Source organism: Neodiprion lecontei, chromosome 2 (genome assembly GCF_021901455.1).
Source record: "Neodiprion lecontei isolate iyNeoLeco1 chromosome 2, iyNeoLeco1.1, whole genome shotgun sequence".
Taxonomy (NCBI): Eukaryota; Metazoa; Arthropoda; class Insecta; order Hymenoptera; family Diprionidae; genus Neodiprion; species Neodiprion lecontei.
Genome location: NC_060261.1, coordinates 6349443 through 6361617, shown reverse-complemented (window position 1 = coordinate 6361617; position 12175 = coordinate 6349443). Strand labels below are relative to the sequence as shown.

At 36.2% G+C, this 12175-nt stretch overlaps 1 protein-coding gene across 8 annotated transcripts in view; it reads right to left on the bottom strand.

Moving 5' to 3' along the window:
• Positions 1–12175, bottom strand: part of LOC107225469 (protein furry) — a 107662-nt gene that overhangs the window by 92239 nt on the left and 3248 nt on the right. For 7 of the 8 annotated variants that reach the window (XM_046730062.1, XM_046730061.1, XM_046730055.1 and 4 more), the window contains 16 exons: positions 11913–12120; positions 11695–11832; positions 11377–11611; positions 10858–11261; positions 10384–10756; positions 10041–10243; positions 9827–9962; positions 9578–9748; positions 9291–9480; positions 8976–9152; positions 7562–7708; positions 6076–6246; positions 5853–6002; positions 5274–5443; positions 4897–5168; positions 4333–4487 (listed from right to left, as the gene is read on the bottom strand). In XM_046730062.1, coding sequence (XP_046586018.1) covers positions 4333–4487; positions 4897–5168; positions 5274–5443; positions 5853–6002; positions 6076–6246; positions 7562–7708; positions 8976–9152; positions 9291–9480; positions 9578–9748; positions 9827–9962; positions 10041–10243; positions 10384–10756; positions 10858–11261; positions 11377–11611; positions 11695–11832; positions 11913–12120 — 3300 coding nt within the window. The remainder of the gene's footprint in view (positions 1–4332; positions 4488–4896; positions 5169–5273; positions 5444–5852; positions 6003–6075; positions 6247–7561; positions 7709–8975; positions 9153–9290; positions 9481–9577; positions 9749–9826; positions 9963–10040; positions 10244–10383; positions 10757–10857; positions 11262–11376; positions 11612–11694; positions 11833–11912; positions 12121–12175) is intronic. The other variant, XM_046730059.1, reaches the window with a different exon arrangement.

The following is a 12175-nucleotide window of genomic DNA, read 5'->3' as shown; positions in this document are numbered from 1 at the left end:
TCGCTCGTAGAATCTGATTAACGGTCGCGATATCAAACCCGGTGAAAGTTTTCCAGTCTCGCGACGTGAAGGAGAGGGAACAAAAAAGAAAATGGTTGGAAAAAAAAGAAAAAGTAGATAATGAAAATGTACAGCCGACGCGAATCTGCAAAGGCTCAAGATCGTCTAACCCTGATAATTTGATTCAGTCCTCGGGTCGAAGCTTGCGAAATGCGATAATAGCTGGGCTACGGTTAATTCTGTCGAAAGAAATTGACCTTTTTTTTTTCTATTGCGCGTTTCTATCGCGTCGACAATCAGATATAGATTATTTTCCCGCTCTTCTTATACACGTCTATGACTAATTGAAAAGGAAAGATAAAAACGGCTGTCGGTGTTATTTTTTTTTTCTTTTTTCTTTTTTTTTCTGATCAGTTTTGAAAAAAAATTGCACTTGGAACCTTTTTTAATTCTCCACTTCAATTGGCAAATGAAAACTTTGAAATTTTGAAATTTTGAAAATTCTAATTATAAATATCTGTGATTAAATTATATCACGTAGTATTTAAACTTTCTTCAATTTGTGTACACACGTGTTTATCATTTACGGAAATATCGTTGTTGGATATGGTTTTAAACGTTAAATTTATCCTTAATTTTTGCGACTCGCGTTTCTATTTCGTCGGATACATGTTGTAACGTGATTCGTCAATCACAGCAGGACATCCGAACCACTCGCACTGACGTTTCCGGGTCTTCCAGATTTTCACCGATCCTGGCGATCCTGATTAATGCGATTCTTATACACGCTTGTGTCGAGAGAGAAAAAACATCCGGAGCACGTGTGAAAATAAGCAGTAACAAATTGGGAAAAACACCCAGTGTTGATGATAAAAAATAAAAAAAAAAGAAACAGAGCGATCGATCGATCGATCTTGAACACGTAGTTTGACCGTAAAGATATTCTAATCGGTAACATTTTTTGGAACGTAGGTAAAACGGCTACATACAATTAAGATCGAACTTCACTTACAGGTAAGTTCGTTTGATCCCATAATTATTATCAACTTCCCGTTTCTCTGTTCGCAGACAAAAAAAAAAAGAAAGAAGTTATTGTAATCACTCCGAAAATGAAAAGTTGGGTTTTCACTCGATCTCCAAGTTTCGAAGCGCAGAGAATCACTTCCAACCATTTTCATATGTACGTAAAACAATATGATTTTTCGAATATTGCTAAAAACAGGATCGTAGTTACAGTTTTATTTTAGGATCGCATGAAACTTTTGAAAAAAAAAAAAAGGATCCAACTTGATTAACTTCCAATTTCACGTCCCCGTGATTTATTTCTTCACGCGTTTTCCTTCCGAAACATTTTTCCGAATAGAATTTTTTCATCATCATTTGTGATTCGCGGATTAATTAACGATTTTCAAGTCGATTTTCAACGATAGTCCATTGTTTTTCACGCCGCAAATTTTTTTTTTTTTTTTTTTCTCCGTAAAGCCTGAACGACTTTGAATATCCGTGAACACTTTGCAGGGAACGTTCGTATTCGTACAAGTTATATAATTTCTGGATACGAGAATTTTACCCTGTTTATCAGAGACCGAGCCACGGAGATCCAAATTGCCCCATTTTGTTGTCAATTATACCAGATTTCTCTCTACAGAGGATTACAATACACAAAAGCAACCCGGCAACGGAATACGGGGAGAAATAATTATGCCGAATATAATATAAGCGAAATTTGCGCAGATTCAATTAGTAATTCACGAAGCGGTCGATAATCGGACTGCAGAATATGACGAACATGTAACTTCGGGTAAGCTCCGGTAAACCGGAGGTACATAATCACTGTTAAATCAACATAATTTACGTAAAATGCATTTGTCCAATAGAACTATACGAGATGAAATATTATTCGTTTCTTTGTTCTAATTTTCATAAAGTAAGAATAGTAATCAATTTTTCCAGATACGCGTATAAGCCTACTTTAATTTAAATCCAAGTTCGTAAAAGAAATGTCTTTTGTCGGAAAAGAATTAATTTAATTCCTCCTCTAGAATGAGAAAAATATGATTAGAAAAAAAAAAAAACTTTCGAAATACAAACAAAGAAAGTTTAATTTTCAATTAAATAAACTTGTAATTAAAATTCATAATATATTATTTTGAGAACGATTGAACGGTTTGATGAGAAAAAAAGAAAAGGAAAGGATAAAAATAAAAGGAAATGAAAATAATGTTTACAAATAATCTACGTACGCTGATAAATAGGGAAAATTATGCGAATTGCACAGAGTTGTTGAATTCTTGGATGATTTGTTGTTTGTTTTTTTTTTTTATTTTTCACCAGAATGACAATTTATAAAAAAAAAATTCGCAAATACACTGTACCAGCGTTTTCTGACGTTTATTTTCAGGTATTTGGTAAGAAAATTTTCTACTCAAACTGCCGTAATAAACTGTCGAGATAGAAATCCTCTGTACGTGTGGAATGAGTATTTATATGGGCAGCTATACGTATATCAGATACACGGATATCAGGGTCGTAACATTCTCGTAATGCCGGTACATACGTACCTAAATGATGTGTGTGTACATATCATTTATATACTTATGTATATATATATACATATATGGTGCGTTCCAGGTCAAATTGCCTCACGTTCTTCGATTCCAATCATTTTTTAATACGATCTTCTTACGGACCCAAAGGGATCACGGAATTTTTTTCAGATTTTTTCAGCCATCGGTGAAATTAGAGAAAAGGTAAATCGAAAAACCAATTCCGAACACGCCATTTTTGTAAATCTGAAAAAATTCACACCGATTCTATTATGTAAAATGTGATTATTTACTATTATATTTCGCAAGTTTTTAGTTTTTCCATATCGGAATTGAAGTTTGTTTTTTTGTTTTTTTTTTTCTTTCCTTTTTTTTTCTTTTTTGGTTTTTTCTTCCTATTCCCCGATCTAAAAAAAGATCACGGAATCACGAAAACAATGCGATTCTGCAATGTATTTGGATCGAGACGTGAGAAAAAAAAATAAATAAATAAAAGAAAAAAAAATATATATATATTCCGACATGGAAAACCTAAAAACTTGCGAAATATAATAGTAAATAATCACATTTTACATAATAGAATCGGTGTGAATTTTTTCAGATCTTTAAACAATGGCGTTTTTAGAATTGTTATTGCGATTTTTTTATAAATATCACCAGTGGCTAAAGAGAATCTGAAAACAATCCCGAGACCCTTTTGGATCGGTAAGAACATTTTACTAAAAGATGATCAAAGTCGAAGCAGGCGAAGTACACGAGTTATTGATTTGATCTGGAATGCCCCATACATATATATATATATATATATTGGATTCTTGGGATGGCTACAAATCGTCAATGTGCGCGTGTATATAAGTCACTGGCGATTTGCAGCAACCCCAAGTATCCAACTGACCATAATATCGCATTTCACGGTATGCGTGAGAAAATTTAACAGCCGTTATTGTACGATCAGCGCAAACTTGAAAAGGAAACATGAAAATTGATTGTCGCCTGACGGTGAAGGCGATAATTTCTTTAAATATCATTGGACCTGTTAAATTACATGCAAATGCACTTTATTTTTTTTTTTTTAATTACTTTCAAATCAATTTACTCGTAGACTTGACAGCCCCTTCAACAAGTTCAATCATCGACCCTCGACTCAATTTCTAAAGTAAAATTCCGATCGGAAGAGTTCGATGCCAGGAATTTAATTCCTTTCGAAAGATTCCCGACAATTTCTATCCATGTCCCGTGTTTTCAACTCGTCGCGAATTGTGTACAAGAAAGTCGAACGGAAAGCTTATTTTTCGAACATACGATTACGAGAATACGCATATACGTTATATGTGCATACGTATAAATGCCAAAGTGGCAATAAAAACCGCTGATACATACTCAAGAAAATTCCTGCAAAGTTTGCTCAATTTAACTGCCCCTGATGCCAGACGTAAGAATATGATCAGCATTTTTCTGGTATATTATATACACTGAAACGACTCGGTATACAAAATTTTTACCAGGAATTCTTGATGCCATCAAAAACGGCTCTGAATAACGTCAAAGAAATATTTACAAGCAGACGAAATATAACATTAATTTATCAGTCTTCGGATCGACAAGGTAGTTCAACTCCTTTGACGAATTATTATTCAAAGAATTTGAAAGGATTTTTAACAGGGCTTCTTTGACGTTGAGAGATCATTTTTTCAAATGCGAAACGTGTGGATATAAACGACGGGTAAAGAACGGAATAACAATAAAAGTTGAGGATGTTTTCTGATCTTGGGAGTTAATCTCTTACCTTGCGCTGAAGATTGTGGCCAAAGCGAGAAAACAGCCGTCCGCCACCTGAGGAGCACCGGTGTAACATCGATCTACGACCCAATCTAGTAGAGCTCCGATATCAGGATTACCCTCCAGCAATAAAACCACTGTTTCACGTGCCAGCGCGTAAATCTGTAGATAGGAACAGTATCGAACCGATTTACTGTGAGGAAGCTATCATTTGATCGCAATATGAAAGGACAATATTTTTTCGCTTAGTGTGACAAACGACTTTCAATTAGTTGTTCTACGAGAGTGTAACAACATTTTGCTCAGAACTTCGAAAACTCAAATAACCAATCTTGGTTTTATCCAACAATATTTAGTCGTCGAATCGTTCGAATAACAGCAAAATAATAAAACGAGTTAGTGAGAGCTTTTTCCATATTACAGGGAAACTATGATGCGAAGATAGTTGTAAGTAACCGGTAAACCACGATTCCAAAAATCCTAACAACGCACGCTCTGAGAGTTTAAATACTGTCCAATTTGGCTGTAAATCTTTGATAAGAGCCTAACTCGGCGATCCATAAGTATTTACCTTTTCATCTTTACTGGCCAAAAGCAAATCGAGCCATTGATAAAGAATGGCGCCTTCCTCTGACAGACTTTGAGGATTAAAGCAAGGTCCGCAACAGAGTAAACCGCTCATTGCTTGCAGGGCTGAAAGTTGAAGCTCGGAACAGAATTTCTCTTCTTCGTGAGTCGACGAATTACTGGTTAATGGACGACCGTATGGTCCGGCCCAACTTGCAAACAATGTGAAAAGATTGCTGCGAAGATCTCTCTTCAAGAGTGTGTGACAGGTTTCGACTGAAAATTGAAACGTATGGTAATGATCAAGTTCACTCTGGAGTTTTTGTATTATGATGTTTGTTGTTCGCTAATTTTATATGGTTTCATCGATGAGGTACTCACGTGAAAAGCTCTTGATCATTTTCCTGATAAAGTTGCAAAAGTGCAGCTTTATATCTCTGACTGCGGGAGCTTCTTTGTCTGTCTCAAGTTCCAAATAAACACGGGCGCCATCCATGTATTCCACAAATGTTGGATGCAGAGACTGCGTCTCACGATCCAGCACCGAAGGACTAAAACATACCAAAACCAACAGGATTCAAATACGGAATGAAAAATGTCACATGAGACATTGACAGAAATTGAACAAGATGTTTTTGTATATATTTTGTAATGCAGAATTTTAAATTTCGGTGCAAAAAGTCTGCGGCAAGTCTACTTTTACCGTAAACTCTACTTAAAATCACAAAAAGAAATCATTGTTCAGCGTATTTCAGGAGATAGCCGATAAAAAAAAAATTCCGTAAAGTATATTTTCGTAATTTCAAGCTAAATTTGCAAACAAAACTGACCTACTTAGAAACTTTTTGAAGGGAAATTCGAACTCAGGTTTCGAAAATCTATAGTAATTGCCTAATTTAATATCTGACGGTGAAAAATACTTGTTTCCGTCAATTCATAACATCACCGTATTTAACCAACCAGATTCCAAAAGTCCCGTACTCAGCGATGAGTTCCAATACTCGAACCAGCTGCAATCGCAACGCGTCTCGTCGGCGTCTTCTTCTCATATTTTCCTGTTTTCTATCAACAGCCTCGCGAATGTATGGTACAAGTTCCTCCATCAAATCCCTGAAAATTGACAGTTAGAAATGACGAGAATTTTGCAAAACGCGCAGTGACCTTTGAAGTTTCTTTGACGTACTTGAGAGCATCGGGATTGACTTTTCCTATAGCATGAACAGCCGCATCTCTGACATCCACTGCTTCGACTCGAAGCAGGGGTACGGTAAGTTTATAGAGCGCTGCTGGACTGGCGTTTGCGCCTGGAGACTTGTTGTCGCCTCGTTCCGCAGATAGACTGTCCGGCGATGAGCTGCGAGAATAAAATTTTGATGTATTCGACTGAATAAAACTCAGCACCCAATTCCGACGCATCATTTCATCAAGCAGATGCAACAAAAAGATTTTCACAGGTAGTAAACAGAAACTGTTCAGCTAGGCATGCCATACAAAATCATGCTAATCAATTCAAAACTTTCTTACTCTAGATAATTATATTTCTGAGGCTAAAGTTTCTTGGATTGTACGTGAATTGTTTTACTCAAGGCGAATTAGTCAGATCTGAAATATCTTTTTTGTCTAGAAAGTTATCAACTTTTGAAATGTCAGATTTTTATGCTATAGCGGGATTCTCTTACAGTACGGTGTTTTTTCTTTCGTATATATGTATATATGACTTTGTCGATTGAAACTTTAGATAGAAACAATTTCTATAAAAATCCAGGTATACACCAAAAGCGCTACAGATTTATCTAGAAAAACACTCGACTTGAAAATTGATCTTTTTATTAACTTTTTCAAAATGTTCACAAGCTGGTAAAAACTTTCAAACGTAATGAAAATTGCAAATGAATTTTAAATATTCCCTTGCAGTGTACTTCGCAATATACACAAGCAATTTTTCAAACTCTGGAACAAAACTTTTTTCTAATTCTTTGTAAAGTCATCTGTTTTCCAAGCAGTGCTTCATTAGTCTAATAAATAAACGACGTTCTGCATTTACGAAAACGAATTATTTTATCTAACTTTGATTTGTAACGATAGAGGTTCAAATTTATTCGACAAACTGTGCTGTAACACAAAAATCTAACTCTCTAGATCAACCATATTGCAGGATTACGAATGATCTGAAAGCTGACTAATCCGCTGCATACGGAACTAAACAGCTAATATCATTAAAAACACCATAATCTTGAATGAAAAAATCGATTTGACAGTGTAATCTCGAACACAGCATCGCTGAGACTTTATTAAAAATTAAGTAAAAAAGAAGTCCCGATATTATTCCCTATTTGTTGATTATAACTTCCGCACCGCTAACTAGCTAGCTACGTACTATTTAATTGATATATGTAATCTACACATTCAATCATGGAAGTAAACTTTATTGATTGATATCAAGAATTAGGAAATAAAATTAATAACGTAAATAAAGTCAATAGATGAGAATGTTAAAACTATTCGATAGAATATCGGCAAAAAAATGTAGATTTTTGAAATCTAATCTACGAAACCAAATTAAGCGCAAGTCATGATTGCCGATATGTTTGAAGAATTGCTACCAATCAAGAAATGTTATTCCAATGGTGAATTTGCAGCGAGGAGGGTCGCAACAGTTAATGGCTCACCTGGTCCGCTTATGCCTCGTGTAGATGCCGGATATGGAGGAAACAGAGAAACGGCCCGGCAGGGTCTGCGCCCCGCCGAGGTTCTCCAGGCTCTGACTCAACTCCTTACTCATGCATAAAACACCAAACTCCACCGTTTGTTGACCACTAGAGTATGCAATATAGTACCACCAATTCTCCTTATATCAGAGATCAATTACTCTTTGAAGACTACTCTACCCAATCAACCAACAAGAGACACACAATATGGGAAAGCCATAAGCGGGTGACAAGACAGCGACACTGATTGGCTCTCTGGTTACAGATTCTGCATTAATTTACTATGAAATGAATAAACTAATATCTCTCCTACAAATCAGTTTTAAATACTAAAATTGACCTTACAGGGTAAAAGTCAGAAAGATACAGATTTTCTAATTTTTTAAGATTTTATAACACAATATTCGTGGCATTAGAATGTGATCAAATTTCCTGTAACGGAAAAATTTTGAAAAACCTGTATGCTTTATACGTATAGACAAAAAACAGATCAATTGCTGGAGTAATTAACAACACCCGTAATGCTCGTATCTTCACTTTAAAGCTGATAATTGTATATTTTTATTTTATTTTTGATTTCTTTTTTTTTTTTTTTGTAAACGAGTGAGTACCAGGAATTGATGGCGATTAAGACCGACTGAATAGACAAAATTTACCCTGCAGATTAATTTCAGGACTCTGATCGACACACTCAGATTTAAGAATTGGAACAGTGGAATTTGGGCATGGTGTGATTTAAAAATTCTACTTGCTCGACGTGAACTCTGTGCTATTGGTAAGTAAGTGGAAATAACAGAATGCCATTTGCATTGGACATATGATATGTTCGATGATATCGAACATGACAGGGTGTAAATAAATAGGCTTCGATAACACCACAGACATAAGCAGACATGACCCAACACCAATAACAACCATATATATTACTAATTTACGTCCACTCAATACCTGTTCAATTGCATATAACGAGTTTTGACGGAAGCATATTGTGTAGGTTAGTAATTTTTGGAGTAATTTCTACGTCAAATAAGTTAGCGTAAGATTCTCCTCTTCTTATTTGTACGTAATAAATCCGATAATTTATCAAAACTATACTCCAAGTCATTGGGAAATTCTTTTTCTATGACTGTTAAAATAGTCATGCATACACCTCAGCTTCGCGTTTATGTTTAAAAATTTTGAAAATCACTAAACATGATAGTTACTACTTATTCCGTAAATTTTTTTAAATTCATACTGACTTCTCCATTAACGTGTAAAAATTCAAACTAAACAATAACTAAATTTCAATTTTAAATGTTGGATTAATACTGTATACCGCTATGTACGTTGATAAAGGAATATAAATCTATCTTCAAAAATTCAAATCTTTCACCTCAGGCTCAAGTCAGGACTGGCACAACGAACGATCGGACTTGGTATCGGCGGTACAACCCTGTATCCAAATGTGAGATAATTTTTCCACACGTGCATGTAGACATCCCTCTCATTGACAGGTTTTTTTACAGCGGTTGAACTTCGCAGTAACGAAGCTCTATTGTCATTGACTGGTCTAAAATAAAAAGGAATAAATCGTCAACAAAAGCACAAAAATAAAATAATAGTTTATACAAGTAATTGAAACTTTGCATCGACTATTCTATTTACGTTGCAGAAAATCGTAACGAACAACGTCTACAGGTAAACTTACGTCGGATCAACAACTGTGAATAGCGAATTGATTCTAGTAAACACAATCGGCCAGGAATGCGCTACTGCATTAGGACACAAAGTGAGAACTCTATCCCTCTCCAGAAACGCAAACAAACAGCTACTCCATGGATCGGCGCCGTTAAGATTCAACGTTGAAGAGCTTTTTGTACTATTCTCATCGTGGAATCCTAAAACATATGACATACAACACGTAATTTGGTAAATGAAAAACAACAGGGGATTAAAGAGAATCTTGAACACAGATTAGAGTGGTCACAAATTTACCAGCAGTCCATACGCATGTACTTCTGTCCGCGATCCACTGTAGATCCACATTTGAGGTGGACGTTGCCGCAGCTTTTTCACCCGGAGGTAACATGTGATAACATTTTTCTAATACCGTAGGACAACAAGCATCTATTACATCTATTACTGGCTGATCGTCGTCAACTCCACCTAAAATCCAAAGAAACGAGAAATTCAGAACAACCGTATCTCGTTACTAAAACTATTCGATGAAGTTAGAGGTCATACCTAAGGTCTTGAGGAGAAGTTTGACCTCACGTAGTATATGTACAGCCAATCGACGGGGACAAAGTCTGCAATTGCACAACATGACCAAAGCGAAACCTTCGACCAAGTGAAAGACACTGGGGCCAGATTCAATTTTCTGAAATGATGAAAAATTATTTTTACGTCACTCAAACAATTCTCCAATAGAATAATTTCGTAATGATTGACAACAAACCTGCAAAGATTCACTTTTCTTAGTCTGAACTTCGCCGCGAGTAGATGTTCTCATTGTTTCCGCCTGCTGATCCTTGGACCTCACACTCGGACTTATCAGAGCATTTTTCCAGCTAGTCAGCAGTTGTAGCAGCATCCTCAACCCATTGTCAACTAACTGAGGAAACGTATCTTGCACATCTCTAGCAAGAAACTGAGTAAATCCTGAAAAATTATAAATTTGCGATGAGACGAATAGCTTGATGAATTGGGAAATGAGTTAGCAAAAACATAAATTTGTCAGTCTGTTCTATATCGTAAACGATGTTTGAAAACATAATACGAAAATTTGAAAATTATCTTACCAAGAATGACGTCTTGTCGCCAATCAGAAAAATCAAGTACCAAAGTTTGGAGACTCTGATAAGCCAAACCGCGAAGTTCTTCATCCATGTGTACAGTTAGTCTGCTGAGTAAGTCGACTAATTCTGCACCAGTCATACCATCGGGAATAAGTCGAGGTACGGCAGCAACACAGGTTCGAAACAAATCAATCCGGGGCTTTCTTTCGCCAGTTATCATCTCGTCAGGCTCTTTGTTAACATTCTGAGTACTGGTCATCATAAGCGGTCTTCCGTAATGTACATCCAAGGCTCGTAAAATGTCTACAAAGACACGTCGTACGTATGGAAAATATGACGACATACCTATACTCCTCGCTGTGTCTTCGGTCAGCATCTGTCGGAATAATATTTCAACTTGCGTGATTAAATGTATAAAAGGTATAAATTTTGAATTTGGGATAGAATTTATTGATGCAGTGAAAGCAGGTGTATTACCTTGTTCAGGAATGTCTTTTTAACTCTCATCGTGTTGCCGCTTGGTAGTACTCCCATGGTACGTGGCATCGGTGGTTCGCCTTCCTTCTGCTGTAGACTGTCAGCGACGACAAGAAAGGCTCTCAAGCCAATGCTCATTCGTTCAGGGGTGAGAATAATTTTTATCGGACGGCCAACCGACAGCAAATCAAAAACTATTTCTCTCATTGCAAAGTCCAGCCTCTCTTGAGCAATGAATTGGATGATTTTAACAAATATGTTCAACGGCGTGTCACGAGGTACCACTGCCTTCGAACCTTTCGGAAATAACGAATGAACTATACTCTGAAGCCTGCTTTGAGTGGCTGAGTTGCTCTCGCATTTTATGCGGATCATGTACACCCACAGTAATCGGTATAGAGCCTCTGTAAAGTTATAAATTTTGAGTATAGTTTTTTGACATTGGGTCAGTTTCCAAAAATAATGTAATCGAATTGATAAATTATTTACATTTTACAGATTTCTGCATGATAAACTCACCTAGTGCAACTCGACACATTTTTGGATCTCGGTTCTTCAGATGCGACAGGCACATGGCAAGGAAATAATGCCAATTTTGTAGAAAAAATGTTTTCTGACTAACGCAAAGTAGGCATGTGACGAGGGGGAAAAGCGCCAATCGATGCTTGGACTTTGTACACATGTCCAATGTAGTGGAATATAACATTTCAACAAAATTTTTCAAGCATGGTACGTTTACCTCGTTTTTGACAGCCTGGAAAGGAAAAATCAAAATCTTTCTACACATAGTTCAAGGAATACTTGAAATTATTATTAATTCTCTCAATTAAAACATACAGCAGCAACTGGAACGAGGATTTCAACAAACAGACCGGCAAGAGCATGTTTCACATCCTTATCTTTTACTTCCAAAAAGTATTGAGCACACTCTTGCATGAATTGAAATGATGCTTCAAACTCTTCGATTGGAACCATCTGAAAACCAGGGTCAACAATTGATAGGATCCACGTCAAGGTAAAAATCTCGTATTAAATTACAGTGGAACAATTCTTACTTTGACTCGGAAGAATTTCATGCCCATAAGCAAAGAGATTATACTTTGTGTTGTATGTGTTCCAGGTTCTTTAGCACGTAGTTCTTTTAGTTCTAGCATGAAACGCTTTCTAACAGACATAAATCGAGACTGAGCAAGAACTCCTATCACCTCGGCGTACAGATCAGCAATTATATGAATGTTGGCAGCATTGCGTTCATTTTGTATCCTGAAGAATACGAGAAGCGTGATTAGTTACAAATTCTAATAAAAAAATTGGCATT